Genomic DNA, 16,181 nt, shown 5'->3' with positions numbered 1-16,181 from the left:
TTTTCTCCCGGTAAATCCGACGGTAAATTCAGTTTTTTTATTTTAAACACAATAGGCGGTCAAATTATTTTTTTATTTTTTATTTAAATTTAGTTTTTATCCAATTAATAGTCAAAATTTAAATAATAAAAATCAAATATAGTAAATTAAATATCAACTGTACAAAAAAAAAGTCAAATAAATAAAATACAATGAAACAGTCTAGAACTAAATTCTAATAACTAAATATCCTAATAGTTGTCGTCATCGTCGTCATTCCCCTAGTCATACTAAAGTAGCAGAATAAGGGGTGATGTTGATGCCCCTCTAACAGTGCCGCCTGCCACTGGCCTGTATCTGATCTTGGTACACCGCCATCTATTGTTTCATCCGCTGAAACTGCTCTAGCTCCTACTTCCACTCTTGTCTAAAAGAATCTGTATATGACACACGTGTGATGATCTTCTGATACCTCTCCTCAGACTGCTGCAGTTGTTGAGCCTGTTAGTGAAGGCTCTAGGTGAGCTCCAACACCTGTCCCCTCAAATCAACGCCGTCCTCGGGATCGATGGGCCGAATGGTGGTAGAGGCAGATGAAGGTCTTAGTGTGAAGGTACGAAGGTTGTCAGCGAAGAACGATCTCAACCCGCAGGAGCAGTTCTTGAATGTTTTAGTTGCGGTCTTGCCCCAAACCGTGTTAGGATTGACTTCTATTGTAGTGGAGTTGTTTTCATTGTCTCCAGTCTGCTGAGATTGTTGGGTTACGGCCTCCAATTTCTGCGTGTAAGACTCATACATAACACATGTTATAATTAGAACTGTAGTTAATTGAAAATTTTATACCATATTGTAAGACCTCAGATTTTTGAAAATTAAATAATAAATTATTTATGATTTATTTTATTTATTCAATATATTATTTTTAGAGATTTTTATATTAATTTAGTATTTTTTATTTTTTTTAAAGATTTAGTGATTGAAAAATAATGAAAATTTTATATGCTTTAATTTAAATATTTAGATTTTGTACTTTATTTATGATTTGAAAGGAAACTAATTTGATTATCTCTAATTATTAAATTAGAGTATTTATTTGAAAATAATTTGTAAGTTGATAATTAAATAGTATTTTTATAAATGTTAGTATTGCAATAAAAATCAAATTTTCAATTATTCTATTACCCCTAATTTTATTAAAATACCTATACTAGCCATAGTTCTTTTTCCCTAATCAAAACCCTAATTTGCTAAACACTTTCCAAAATCCTAATCCTCACATCTCTTCTCCTCACAACCGCACACATGCACACACAAAGAAAAACACACAAAGTGTGGCAAAAGAGTGAGAGAAACAGAGAAGGAAGAGTTGTCGCCACCGTCACGCCTTGCTGCTGCCTATGCCATCGCCACCAGAGCTGTCGCACAGGTGAGGGAGAGATGTACGTGAGAGAGGGAGCACCGTGGAGGAGGAGACGCCAACAAACCTGTCGCTGTTGGAAATTTTTGTTTGATTTATTTGGAACGATTTGAGATATGAAAATAATCTGGTTTTGAAATTGTTTGACATCGAAAATGATTTGATATTTCGAAATCTGAATTGTGCTCTATTGGAAAATGATTTGGTTTTGAACTCGTTGGAAAATGTTGAGAAATCATTTGATTGTGACCCTTGAAGAGTGGCGAAGTCCGAATTTTAGAGAAGATGCTACCAAAATTTTTATAAAAATTCGAGATTTGGTTTGAAGTGTTATTTAGAAAAGTTTGGATTCAATAATTATATTATTTAATTTTGAGTTATTAAGAAAAGAAATAGAGTATGTTTTGGAGCCTTATTTATTAAGAAAAGTATTATGTTTTGAGTTCGATTTATTAAAATAAGAATTATATCAATTTGAATTTGAAATATCAGGAAGATAATTATGTTTTGAGTTTGATTTATTTAAGAGAAGAATTATGTTGAGTCTTTTGGAAAATTTTAATTAAGTGAGAATTGAGTTTTGAAAGAAGAATTAGTTTTAGGTGAAACTGTTTTGAAGGTTTTGAAAAATGTCACAAAAAAGTGGTATTGGTTTTAGAAGAAAAGGATTTGAGGAAGAAGGTATTTAATGGTGTGTTATAAGGAAAGTGAAAATGTTTGAACTTCAGAATGGAATTGACGTGGAGAATTATGGAAGTTGGCTTGTTAGCCTATAAAGCAATTTGGAATTGAGTTTAATTATGATTTTGAGCATGATTGGTTGTGAATATTATTGAAATGTAATTGGTAAGAACGGTGGTCTTATCCTACTTTTGTGTTTGAGATTAAAATGTAGTTATGATTGATGTTGTGAGGGTGGTGGTTTCGTCCTACTCGTGGAGATTATGAGCTTTGACCTGGTAAGGATCGTGGTGGTGTACTTCTTGTTCAGTGTTGCTATGAAACGTGGGGATCGTGGTTATTTACCGCCCATGGGTTGTGAAATTGTGATTTATACACCTGGCAAGGATCATGGTGGTGTACTGCTTATCCAGTGTAGCAGTTGACGTAGGGATCATGGTTATTTACTGCCTGATTTTTCAATTGAAAATCTTGTGAGGATTGTGGTGGTGTAATGCTCATCAGGTGGGGATTGTGGTGGTTTACCGCCCACCGGTTTTCAAGACAATATCCAAGTTAGCTACCAGATGTGTCGGGTTCTAGCAAAGTAACCGACACATGAGCTCACGGCTAGTAGGACATGCATGCATCATACTACATTCGTTTGTAATTGTTTGAGTGTGCATCTTGTATTTGGCTTGTCTATTTGAATAATTGTACTTATACGCTAATCGAACTAATTGCCTTAACTATCCTCTCTATTTGTGTATTTCTAGTATTGTTTTGTCTGTGCTTGAACAACTGAGAGATCCCTTATGCTGGCGATGGTGATGCTGAGGGTTCTTCCTGATGTGGTACTGGCTGTAATTATTTTTTGATTGTATTTGCCTTGTACCGTTTGAATCCGGTAATTGATTCTGTTTTGAGACTAAGTTTTGATAGTAATTTTATTTGAGTTAGGCCGGAGGCCGTATTTTGACTTGATTTGAGCAGGAGGTCGAGTTGATTTGATTTGGGCCGGAGGCTGTAACAAGATTTGATTACATGTTGGGCCAGATGCTGAAATTGATTATGTTATGAGATATTAATTGAGTTTTGAAATTCTTTAACTAAGGAAGTGAACTTTAAATTTTTGGATAATTAATTATTAATGTTTTTAATAGATTCATGAGACGAGCGATAATCACTGGAGTTGAAATTAATTCTTTTCTTATACGTATCTTCTTATGACAATTCTAAAAACCCCTTACTGAGAACCAACGAGGATGATGTTCTCACTCCCTTACAGATTTCCCTTTTCAGGACGGACGAAGTGTTTAAAGAGGTTTTTTTGAGCATCCAATTGTATTCTATATTATTGTATATACAGTTATAGATTTTTCTTGCCTTTATTATTATATTTGTAAGAGGAATATGAGTTCTAATGATATGTATGTATGTATATTTGTAAGTTACTTGTATACGAAGTTTTGTATGTATATATATGAGGGATGTGATTTGAATTGGGTTATATATTCATATTTGAAAAGAAAATGTATTTCTGGTTTTTCAAAGAAAACAACGATACAGTTTTGAGTTAAAAGCTCATATCTTATTATTAAATATATAAGAGTCGTCGTAATATTCTCGCTATTAGAGTGGCGCAACCAGAAGCATGACATTCTGATAGTGAAGGTATTACACACGTGATGTTTACTCACAAAATGATCTGCAGATCATTGATCAACAAATCACTCCTTGTTCTCCTTCAAGGTGTGAGTATACTTTAAGGTCTCTGCCATCATCACATCACGATCCAATAATTTAGACTACGCAGGTTGAAATAACATGTTAAATCAAGTAATAATGATATTATATTTCAAAGACAACACAAATTTAATAACAAAATAAAACAAGTTACATACCAGTTTGACCTTTGTCTTCATGAAAGTTGCTAACCCACAAGTATAGTTCGACGACTTGGATGATGCCCTGTTAGCTCTGTTCATGAGATAACGACGCTTGAACTCCTCATTAGTCTCCCAGTGGATGTACATTGCCTTCTTAATGTTTGAGAAGATAGAGCCAATAGTGAGGTGGTCGCGCCGCTCACATACGTCCTCCAACATCTGCTGAAGTCGCCTAACCATCCGATGGTCGAAGATCTTCCTGATAATGGCATCATGAATCTTGTCCCATATAAATTTCTCCTGCACAAAGAACATTTAGCACTAGTTAATCGAAATTAAATACATAATTAAACAAAATGGAAGCTATAAACTATCTAAGGTTTGAATATGTTGAGTTTTTACAGCCCACTTCTGAAATCATCACTCTCTAATTTCAGCAGAGATCTTCTTGTAACTCGGCCATGGGTGATTGTATATCAGCTTGATGACATTAGTACACTTATATATATATATATATATATATATATATATATATATATATATATATATATATATGCATTGTTATTTGGTGCAAACCTATCAATGAAAAACTTAAGATTAGTAGTTTGCTAAAAAATTATTGATTGAAGTAATCTATAAACTTCAATTACATTTAGATTTTTTATAAATTTCAACAGAGTTTCATCTATAAATAGAAAGCGCCAAAAAATTAATCCATCAACAATTCACTTAACCAATTCACAAACAAACCAATATGAAATTATATGACTTAAACAACAACATCCATCAACAATTAAGAATTCTCAAATACTTTCAGCAGTTCAAATCTACTAATCTAAATCGAACCTATCTTAACAACCTAAATCCACTAAAACCAAAAAATTGAGTGTAACTAATAAGACTAACTAACTAAAATGAAAAACTTAAGATTATCAACCACATATGTTAAATAATAATATCAAAATAGTTTGCATATAAAAGACTTAAAATAATACTCATGCTGGCAAACCATCAGGTCAAATCGTCATTCGTATAATGAGAGGTGGTGGAGGGGCATCTGGCTAAGATCCATGAGAGAATTCTGGAACTGCGGTGTCTGTCGCTGGAGGAGGCGTCGTCGTCAAAATAGTAGGTTGCTGAGTGGATGGAGTTAGTGGAGGAGTCCAGTCTAGAGAAGCAGTCGGATGACTTCCTGGTGGCGGGGGTGGCGTAGCAGAAGGAGCCACATAGTTGGGGTTAGGGACCATGATGAACGAATGATCCTATGCACCCATTGCCTATGATATCCCAGGGGTAGTCGGAGTAAAGGGCGATGATTGAGAAGTCCCAGGAGTACTAATAGACACCATCCCTCTACCATGACTACGAGGCCGATTTGTGACACATCTCCCTGTCGTCATGTCTGCAAAGAGCATACCAATTAAATTTGAATTTGATTTTAATTAGACTTCTTATCTTTAGTAGTTTAAATCAAATTTGAAGTAATCTATAAAATTCAATTATATTTACATTTTTTAAAAAAATTGGCAGACTTTCATTTATAATTAGAAGGCGCTTAAAGTTCTATTCATCAATAATTCACTTAAACAATTCACAAACAAACCAATATGTCATTATATCACTTATGATAATGCCAAACAAGCTCAAACATTCGAAATAACATAGTATCTACAACATGCAATTTGGAATCCAAAATATTCAGAGGCATATTATCGAACACTTGTGCATAGGCATAAACAACAATAGATAACACAAACAAGCATTCTTTTTTCATCAATTCACACAAATCAGCATATACAACACAAAATCAATAGCAATATCCATCAACAATAAGGAATTCTCAAACACTTTCAACAATTCAAACCTACTAACCTAAATTGAACCTATTTTAACAACCTAAATCTACTAAAATAAAAAAAATTGAATCTAACTAAATTATTAAACTAACTAACTAAAATCAACCTAATAACTAATACTAACTAAAACAGAGTAAAAAAATAGTTTGATAAAAACCTGGAGTTCTAAACAAAGATAGATGAAACAGGAAAGAGGAGAGGGAGTGTTGGGGCACTATGATATCACCGGAGCTAGGGGTGGCAGATGGTGGTCGTCAGCCTATTTGGAGAACTTTGAAAATAGAAAAATAGAGTTGTTCAGGTGCTGTGTTTAGGGTTGAGAGTTGGAGAGCTAGACAGACGGAAAATGAAAAAAAAGGAGAAAGTGACCAGAGAAGGGAGATTTGGGACCGCAACGGCGCTAGGTGGTTGATGACAGAGTCAAAACAGAGAGATAAAGAGAAGGCCGAAGAAAAGAAGAGGAAAAAAAAAGGAAATAAGGGTGGTAAAGGTAACATCCCTGATCTTATTCGAACATCACAAGGTAGCAAAGGTAATTCCTTTCCTTCCTAATCACTCATTCACTAACTCGCGTCTATAAGTACTAAAATTCTAATAATGATACATTTCTCTTTTCTCATCGGAACCTTATACCGCTCTCCCCTTCACCGAATCATCGTCCAACCACAATTTTTTCGTAAACCTCTTGATGCTATATAAGAGTTAAAAATTTCATCTTTTTTATCTAACCCAAACACATGTAGTTAATAAAAAAGCACTTTTGTACTAATCAGCACAAAATACGTAAATAGATAACATACTTCTATAAGTAGAAAATAATGCTATATGATGTTCTGATTATGAAATTTTGAGAATTCTTTTTTTATTTTTTTATTTTTTTTTCTTGTGAATTTTTTATTAGAATAGGATTGAAGAAATTTGGGATGTTTTTTTAAGTTGAATGTTCTATAATTTTTGCTACTTATTTGGAAAGAAATTACATGTTTATAATGAGTAAGATTGTGATTGAGAAATGTTTGGGATATGTTTAGAAGAATCTAAAATTAATTTTAGAAGAAAATTAATAATCCAAATTATTAAAAAAAAGAGAGTACCTTAATAATGTATATATTATTCCACACACTTATCAAAAAACTATAACTCATTAGTAATATTTTTTTATTGTATATACCTTTTTGGTTACTTATCAAGTTATCATAACCAATATTATATATATATATATATATATATATATATATATATATATATATATATAAATAAAGTGATTGGTATGATACTTATGAGATCGTAGAAATTAGTCGTATAAATAGAATAAATAAATAGAATAGTATTGAATAGTATTCAATTTGAGAAGAGAATCTTTATAGAGGATTTCGAATAGATTCGAAATTTAATAGATTAATAATTTGCAATCAATTCATTCCATTTTTCCTTTTTCGAGGATAAATTTACAGAATAAAAGAATAATGGAAGTCCCATTCCCATATAGGGATTGGATAGATAACAAAATTCACAACAATAATGTGGGTATTGCAAAAAAGATTTGAGTAAAATGGTCCGACAAAATCCAACGAGTAATTAACAATCCCGTTATACAGAAAAAGCTTATTATCATACCATTTTTGGACAAATCATGAAATCCTATATATATATATATATATATATATATATATATATATATATATATATATAATGAATTAAATAACAATATTAATGGGAGTATGCTTTATATTTAGTAACAAGGAAACTGTAGTACAAAAATTTAGGATGAAAGAATTATTCTTCTTTGAGTATGATTATTATGTTAAGACTTGGTTGGACGAATATCCACATGCAATGGTATGAGAGATAGATATCATAGTTTGTCAACTCTGTGGACCTACCCAGTATCAATTATTGGAGTCAACTCTCCTTTTCAATTATATATATACATTACTCCTTTCTGATATATTGATATCATATAAAAATGTCTTTTGTAAATATGATAATTAAGATATAAATAAATGTTATATTAAACAGTTTGATCATATATTAATTTTTTAACGTTCTCAATCATTATCTTATTATTAATGGTTAGTTCTTATTATTTTGTTATAATACCTTACAATTTGTTACTTATTATTGTATAGATTTTTCACATGATAAAAATTTTCTTCTTCATATGATTGCCATTGGTTTATTGAGGACTCCATCCCTTAGTTACTTTCGGTTATTTGAAATGTATAAAATGAATATGGAAAAAAAAATTCACTTCTTCCAAGTGAATACAAAACTTGTACAATTATTTGAGTCCGGAATTCTGTATAGAATTCATACCATCATCTTTCTTATTATTATCTTGATAAAAAAATAATAAATTTTTTGTTTCCTTATGATTTTGAATCAAAACAAAATATTGGGTGCGAATGAAAGGAAAACAACTAATAACAATAGCAGTCCCTTTCTGCGAATATGATAAGCCAACAATTTTCTCCCAAAAACTCAAGAAATTTAGCTATACAAATTTTACAAGAGTCTTTAACCTTAGCTATTTAGCATGAGAATAATTCTAGTTTTGCAGTTTAATTTGTATTGATGGAGTAAATCATCCAAAACCATGAACGTTCAAATATTGAAAAGGAGTTGAGATAATGAGATGTGCACCAGAAAAATACTTCCACATGTGCCACTGTGCATGCATATATATTCCTTAATTAATAATGTGCATGAACATGGACCTCCTTTACTTTTGTAAAATTGACACACATAAACTTACTTTATTGTGTTATTGGTTAAAAGCATATATAAACCAAAGGTTAATCAAACCATTGAAACACAATTAATTAGAATGTGAGGATCGTAAACACATGTGTTATCCTTTTCAAAGCAGAGAGAAAAGTGAAGGTAGAGAGAGATTAGAGAATAGAAGCTGTGTGGGGTAGCAAAAGCACTTTGTAAGAGAGTCGGCCAAATGTGGAATGGCTCAGTGGCTCACAGCATTCACAGCCCCAAAATCAATCAATTTTACCACAAAAACATCAATGTTGGTATTGATCTAAGTCTCTAACTTCATTTGGTTCCACATATTCCTCTATAATAAGTCTCTTTTCCAATCAACATCACCTTTTGTTAATATTGTTATTATGAGAACAAAAAAGTAAAATATCTGATCATAAAACAAAGTTTGAATCTATCCTAGAACCTTCCACTTAAAATTGTGATAAACCTAATCCCTTTATTTATTTTTTATTTAATTTTGGAATAGGAAAAGAAAAGGAGGACAAGTAGTGATGTGTCTCAAGTCTCAATGCAAAGTGGTAGGTCGCTTTTGGGATCTCAGTGGTTTATGTTGTGCCTATAAAAGGGGGAACCTCACACCACAAACTTGTTAAGCATAGCCAAGTATAGCAAAAACAAACTTCTTCTATTCTTCTATTCTTCTTTGTGGAAGCAGAATCTTGAGAAACATGGTTAGTAGTTTAGGCTTAGGCCAAATTAGAAACATTATATTTCTTAGCTATCTTTTATGGTATTAATTATTTAATACATGCAGGAGGGAAAAATGAGTTGGACAGTTGCAGATGCTGTGGACTACAAAGGCTACCCTGCTGATAGGTCCAAAACTGGTGGTTGGGTTCCTGCTGCTCTTATTTTAGGTTTGTAATAATAATAACAACAATCATCCTTATAGTAATAACCTTAAGCATGTGAAAGGAGTTTCTTGGTAATGGTTCATTCATTAAGTTAAAGGTGATATATGTAGATACAGATAATTAAGGTGTTGATGTGTTACACTCAGAGGAATTACAGACCAGATATAGTGATAATTCTAGTGTCACTTTCTGTTTTGACTTGAAGGAGGAAAATAACAAACAGCATAACATGGTATATCTGCCATATATGAATATCTCATTTTATCTATACTACTGCCACAATGTAAAGTGTGTCCTTTTTGTTTCCACAGTATCACCATTGATTTCATCAACTTTTAATGTACACTACATATCATATTACTCTTCTTTTTCTCTTTTATTTTATTTATCACTCTTCTTTTCTGCCTTTTAGACCATTAGATTAATCTACACTTTTCATTCCATCTCTGCTTACCAACACAATTATTATTTAATTCAACTTGATTTTGGTTACACGTGCTAATCAACACTCATGCTTCATGATGGAATACAAAATTAAAACGGAACTAATTAGAATCATTACAGGGATTGAAATTGTTGAGAGGCTCTCAACCATGGGGATTGCAGTGAACTTGGTGACATACATGATTGGAGTGATGCATCTTCCAAGCTCAACCTCAGCCAATATTGTCACTGACTTTATGGGAACCTCATTTCTCCTATGTTTGCTTGGAGGTTTTCTAGCAGATTCCTTCCTTGGAAGATACAAGACAATTGGAATCTTTGCTGCAATCCAAACACTGGTTTGTTAGTTATATTAATCTTATTCAACCATATTAACTTAAACATCAAAATTAATATCACACATTTACTTAGAGGACATGGTGAATTGGTGATTTCTTCAGGGTACTGCTTCATTAGCAATCTCAACAAAATTGCCACAGTTACGTCCACCACCATGCAATCCAAGATCAAACAGTAACACTTGCCAACCAGCCAATGGATTTCAAATGGGAATCTTGTACGTGGCTCTATATCTTATTGCACTTGGAACCGGTGGCCTAAAGTCTAGTGTATCAGGCTTTGGAAGCGACCAATTTGATGAGAAAGATGAGAAAGAAAAATCACAGATGGCCTATTTCTTCAACCGGTTCTTCCTCTTCATAAGTTTTGGAACTCTTGCAGCTGTTACAGTTCTTGTGTACGTTCAAGATGAAGTGAGCAGAACTTGGGCTTATGCTGTTTGTTCTGTTTGCATGATCATAGCCATCTTGGTGTTCTTGTCAGGAACCAAGAGGTATAGATTCAAGAAAAGCATGGGAAGCCCCATTGTTCATATCTGCCAAGTTATTGCAGCTGCAATCAGGAAAAGGAAGTTGGAACTTCCATACAATGTTGCCTCTTTGTATGAGGACACTCCAGAGCCTTCTAGAATAGAACACACCGATCAATTCCGGTATGCTAATTAATCAATCTTAATAAGGGTTTGTTTAATAACCATCTCATATATAAGTAATAAGTAATAAGCAAGAATCCTTTTGAATTGTATAGTTTTCTGGAGAAAGCAGCGATTGTGGTTGAGGGTGATTTTGAAGAGAACTTATCAGGTGGGTCTGGACCAAACCCATGGAAACTGTGCTCACTAACAAGGGTGGAGGAGGTGAAAATGATGGTGAGGCTTCTTCCAGTATGGGCCACAACTATCATATTCTGGACCACATACGCACAGATGATCACGTTTTCAGTTGAGCAAGCCTCCACCATGGAAAGGAATGTTGGTAGCTTCCAAATCCCAGCTGGCTCTCTCACTGTCTTTTTCGTTGCTGCAATCCTAATCACTTTGGCTCTCTATGACCGAATCATCATGCCCCTCTGGAAGAAGTGGAAAGGCAAACCAGGTAATTATGCTTTTCTCTTCTCTTCTTACATTAATCATTCATTTCAATTATTAGTCATACCAACTTTGTAGGGTTGAAAACCGTTACATAATTTAATATATTTGACTGAATTACCTTCCAACGGTTAACTTTAAGTAAAGACAACTGCATATAAGATGGTTATTTTGTGTATTATAGGTTTCACGAGCCTACAAAGGATTGCAATTGGGCTTGTACTTTCAACATTGGGAATGGTGGCAGCTTCTGTATGCGAGAAGAAACGGTTAACAGTTGCAAAGAGTGTTACCGGTAACCCTGCAACGCTGCCTATAAGCGTGTTCATTCTGATCCCACAGTTCTTCTTGGTTGGTTCGGGTGAAGCATTCATATACACAGGCCAACTCGATTTCTTCATAACACAGTCACCCAAAGGGATGAAAACAATGAGCACAGGGCTCTTCCTCACAACCCTCTCCCTTGGCTTCTTCGTCAGCAGCTTCCTCGTCGCCGTGGTCAAGAAAGTCACCGGAACCCACGACGGCCAGGGGTGGCTAGCTGACAACATTAACAAGGGAAGGCTTGACTTGTTCTATGCACTTCTCACCATACTTAGTGCCATTAACTTTGTGGCGTTTTTGGCGTGTTCTTTATGGTATAAGCCTAAGAAACCAAAAGCAACAACCATGCAAATGGGTGAGATTAATAACAACTCTGCTGAGAACAGGTGTTGATGAAGATAATCAGGAGGAGGAGGGAGTTTTTGAGGATTAGAAGACACCATAATTAATTAATCTTGGTTCTGTATGTGTGTGTTATCTTTTTTTGTTTCTGAATTGATATGTAGATAGGTATAGTTTTATTTTTATGAAGAGTGTATGTGTATACGAAGAATTGGTTGAGATATTAAGCTATTCTTCGTGCATATATTGTAGAAATTAAATAATGTTCTTCAGCTTTGGCTTCCATTGTAATATATTGTTCTCATTTTCAAGCCCTTGCTCTTGTTTTATTTTTCGTCTTCCATCTCTCATCTAACTTGCTTATACATCTTTCATTTCTTCTACCTGTCTCTTTCTTAATATAAAGAAAAACACTCTCACATGAAAAGCTTCAATCTTCGATGGAGAACAAATACAAGAGTTCAATTAATCAAATACAAAAAATGTATTATATATTATTAGTCTAAAATATAAAAAAAATTAATCAATTAATATATATTTTTTAATGTAAACAAAGGGTTCAATGATGCAAAAGCATATTTTTTTAACAATTCTATTAGATAGATAATAGAAATTGTGAATAATGTAAATAATAGATTATATTTTAAGCTCACTAAATATGAATAAATTTAATTAAAATTTTAAAATTAAAATTAACTTTTTTTAACGTATTATTTAAATTGTTAAAAAAAAAACGTTGTTCTCTTATATATTTTTTTTTATTACACTACTTTTGTATGTCAATCACCGAACTAAAAGTAAAAACACAAAATAGTTAAGGTGAATAAAGGTACTTGATAAAAGTAAAACAATATAATAATAGAGAGGTGGGTTTACTTGTGATTTCTACATATATTGATCGTGGATTTGTGGGTATATAATAAGGGAAGTTTTATGGTTGCATGGGAAGCGGTGGGTAAGAATGGCCAAGAGGAAGAAGAGAGATAATGATACTTATAATATTTTGTTCTTCTAAAAATAATTATTATTTTTAAATTTTAATATTTTATTAATTAGTTTATATTTATTATATTATTATATTATTATAGGTAAAAATTCACATATAATTATTTATTTTTATGTGAAGTTGATATTTAAGAATCGTTAGATGATTTGACAAGTTTGACTAAATATTATCTAAAATTTTTTAACTATTAACTTCATATGAAGACAATTACATATAAGTCTTTACCTATTATTATATACTACAAGTATTTATTGAAAAAATAATATTAATAGATAATCATAAAAAGAAATAAATTGTGATTAATAATTTTTTTTTGTTTATCTTTTTAATTTGTATATATTTAATAAAATTTATAGTTAAATAAAATATAATTAATTTTAAAATAAGTGACTTTAAAATCAAAATAAATTGAATATAAGTAAAATAAAATATTGTTATATATATTATAATTTGTATATATTATATTAAGAAGCATCTTAGCCTAATGGTATGACCATCTTTTGTGTATCTTTGGAGACAAGGATTTGAATCTTTTTTGAAACATTTTGAAATTTTTTTTAAATATCACAAGGGTGACACTTGGCAGCGTTGGAACATATGGAGTACGGTAGATTTGCTGAAAGCTGAAGCATTGTAAATTTGCCTTCAACTCATTGTATCATCACCTATCCTTTTTCTATAGATTAATCAACTCTTGACCATTTTTAACCACCACTTTTTATACCACTATAGAACTTCCTATATAATAATAGATCAATATCTTTAAAGCATAACAAGTAAAAAGTATACAAAAACGTTTAATTTTGATGTTATTTATTTATCTATCTCACCATCCTACTTACTTACGTTTATAATATAATATATAAAAGTATTATTTATGTATAATGAAATTCCTCAGATTTAATTTTGATCAATATTATTACTTAAGTAATAAAGTGCAATGAGATTTCTCGTGCTTGTAGACTTTTAGTATATACCCATATCTGAGTAATAGTTTACTGATATTTGATTTGAAATTTATAGAATTTATTTCTTGAAAAAGTTTACAAATAATTCTTAAATATCATATCTCAGTTTTGATTAACTACTTGTATATATATAGTTAATTGATGAATACACAAGAAAATTAACATACTCATCTATCTAGTTCAATGATAATTAAATGTTATATTTAATTGGTTTATCGATTTTCTTGTATATGCAATCATGTTTTATTTTGTCTTTTTTCATCTTTTAGTTGAAACTAAAATTTTTCTTTCAAAGATATTTTATTTTTTTAGAAGCCATGATTTTATTTTTCTTCTATTATAATTTTTTTTACATAGTGGCAAAAATTTTATTTTTAGAAGTCATGATGGTATATAATAATTCGAGAGTGAAACTAATAGAATAATAAATGAAAGAAAAAGAAAAAAAATTTTAACTAAAAAATTAAAACAAAAAATATTTTAAATAAAAATATGATGTTTCAAACATTAAAAATAAAATTAAGATTTACCTCAAATATTAGAAAGTAAAACAGTACTTCATAAAAAAAATATTAATCCATAATAGTATATGTTAATAGACATTAGTCATTAAACAAACAAAAAGTTATATTAGTCATCACTAGTTCTTCTTTTTATAAGAAAATTAGAAGGAAAAGAAGTAAAAAAGAAAACAAATAAGGGGGAAAAGAAAAGAGAGATTTGGTTCAAAATCCAACCCTGTATGTCACTAGTCATCGCTACTATATTGCTTATTGATTGACTCCCCAATCCCTTGGTCCTCGGAAATTCTTCGAATAACTGTTGTACGCTATAGACCAGTGACTTAAGAGTGCATGGATATACCACAAGTTCTGTTATGTATTCTACTTTATGTTGATTCAGGAATCATATGACAATATATATAGTTATCATCAAATGTGACATACATTCATGGTATATATTTCTCCATTAATTCATAAACATAATACCCAAAGTTTCCTGTTGATGATCACTAAAGTGTAATCAACCGTTGGGACTTTGAAAAGCTATTTAATTTTAAGAGCCATATTTTTAGTCTTATCAGCAGTTCAATAATGGACACAAAACAATAATCGAATCGTAACAACCATTGATGATTTCACATCACAATGGACCTTGATTCTGAGCCATTCCTTTGGAATCTCGCAGGTCCAACTTAGTAGGGAAACCTTCCTTTAATAGGACAAGGTCAAATATATACATAGATAGCAGCTAGTTAGGTATCTACAAGAATCTTAAAATTAAATGAAGAACACTCAAATCTCAAACAACATTCAAGTGTATAATTGAAATTTTAGCACCTATCATGGTTTATGAGGCTAATTTTTAGATATGACCCTCAATTATTGATTTTTATAGTATTTTTTTAAATTTTAAGAGTGGAATAATTTGCAGAAAACGTATTATACTTTAATATTTAAATATACAAATACGCAAGGAACGTATTGCATATTTTAATATTAAATATATAATTTGTGGGAGATGTATTATTAATATACAGAATTGTATTATTCTGTCTCAAATTTTGAAAAATATTATAAAATCCACTAAATAAGTGTTACACTAAAATTTAGTTGATATCTAAAAAAATTTCTGGGTTTATGATTATGAACCTACCATTCAAAAAAAATTTAGTTTTTGACAAATATATCATTTTAGTTCAAATAATGCCATTTGTACATAAATTTATTATAATAATAAAAATAATTTTGTAGTATTTTACTTCACTAAGTGGGCATTTATTTTAAAGAATTTTAATTTATTTTTAGAATTATATATAAAAATATATTATTCTCGTATTTATTTATAATTTAAAATTTAATTTCTAAAAATATTTTGTGTAAAATATAAAATTTATTCTCCTATACAAAGATGGCATTTGATATTGTCATTTTAAAGGAATAAAAAATAAAATACAAAATTAGTATATAATATATTTATATGCCTCAATTATTATGTTTTTTGGAGCTCCTCCTTTTATTGATATCGGAATTATTTTAAAAATTAAAAAAAATATTATCAGGACTATGTATATTAAACAAAACTATTTTAATTTAATTTTGAAATATTAAAAATAATTTTAAACTATCCATAATACTAAGCAAACAGGTTTTTTTATTCTATTCGAATATAATATTCTTAGGCATGCTTAATATTCTTGAGAATATAATCTCTTACAATATATATTTTTTTAACATT

General features: G+C 30.9%; 2 protein-coding genes across 9 annotated transcripts; one reads left to right on the top strand and one right to left on the bottom strand.

The window, feature by feature from the left end:
* Positions 1–117: 117 nt before the first annotated feature.
* On the bottom strand, positions 118–6,529 carry LOC112707755 (uncharacterized). Of its 7 annotated transcripts, none has more exons than XM_072202148.1 (5): positions 5,959–6,529; positions 4,941–5,347; positions 4,355–4,521; positions 3,961–4,245; positions 118–756 (listed from the first exon to the last, which is right to left on the bottom strand). In XM_072202148.1, exons 3-5 carry the CDS (start codon positions 4,364–4,366, stop codon positions 496–498), a joined length of 558 nt encoding a protein of 185 aa, XP_072058249.1. In that variant the 5' UTR covers positions 4,367–4,521; positions 4,941–5,347; positions 5,959–6,529; the 3' UTR covers positions 118–495. The 7 variants fall into 7 exon arrangements, 4 of the variants coding, with proteins under 4 accessions (XP_072058249.1, XP_025615488.1, XP_025615480.1 ...); XM_025759703.2 differs by having other exon boundaries at positions 4,348–4,521; positions 5,959–6,528; XM_025759695.3 differs by having other exon boundaries at positions 3,961–4,521.
* Positions 6,530–9,091: 2,562 nt separating this feature from the next.
* On the top strand, positions 9,092–12,280 carry LOC112707748 (protein NRT1/ PTR FAMILY 6.2). Of its 2 annotated transcripts, XM_029288239.2 has the most exons (6): positions 9,092–9,250; positions 9,334–9,436; positions 9,998–10,215; positions 10,318–10,868; positions 10,964–11,310; positions 11,488–12,280. In XM_029288239.2, the coding sequence occupies exons 1-6, from the start codon at positions 9,248–9,250 to the stop codon at positions 12,018–12,020; spliced, it is 1,755 nt and encodes a 584-aa protein (XP_029144072.1). In that variant the 5' UTR covers positions 9,092–9,247; the 3' UTR covers positions 12,021–12,280. The 2 variants fall into 2 exon arrangements, with proteins under 2 accessions (XP_029144072.1, XP_029144071.1); XM_029288238.2 differs by lacking the exon at positions 9,092–9,250 and having other exon boundaries at positions 9,328–9,436.
* The last annotated feature ends 3,901 nt before the right edge of the window (positions 12,281–16,181 follow it).

Source organism: Arachis hypogaea, chromosome 1 (genome assembly GCF_003086295.3).
Source record: "Arachis hypogaea cultivar Tifrunner chromosome 1, arahy.Tifrunner.gnm2.J5K5, whole genome shotgun sequence".
Taxonomy (NCBI): domain Eukaryota; kingdom Viridiplantae; phylum Streptophyta; class Magnoliopsida; order Fabales; family Fabaceae; genus Arachis; species Arachis hypogaea.
The sequence above is the reverse complement of the archived record's forward strand: the minus strand, read 5'-3'. Positions and strand labels throughout refer to the sequence as shown.

Excerpts from the sequence above, each read along its gene's own strand:
- LOC112707748 (XM_029288238.2), top strand. The coding sequence starts at position 9,328 with ATGCAGGAGGGAAAAATGAGTTGGACAGTTGCAGATGCTGTGGACTAC. Across the intron at positions 9,437-9,997 it reads TCCTGCTGCTCTTATTTTAG|GGATTGAAATTGTTGAGAGG; the intron begins GTTTGTAATAAT and ends GAATCATTACAG. Across the intron at positions 10,869-10,963 it reads GAACACACCGATCAATTCCG|TTTTCTGGAGAAAGCAGCGA; the intron begins GTATGCTAATTA and ends TGAATTGTATAG.
- LOC112707755 (XM_025759695.3), bottom strand. The coding sequence starts at position 4,260 with ATGTTCTTTGTGCAGGAGAAATTTATATGGGACAAGATTCATGATGCC. Across the intron at positions 757-3,960 it reads TGAAGACAAAGGTCAAACTG|AAATTGGAGGCCGTAACCCA; the intron begins GTATGTAACTTG and ends TCTTACACGCAG.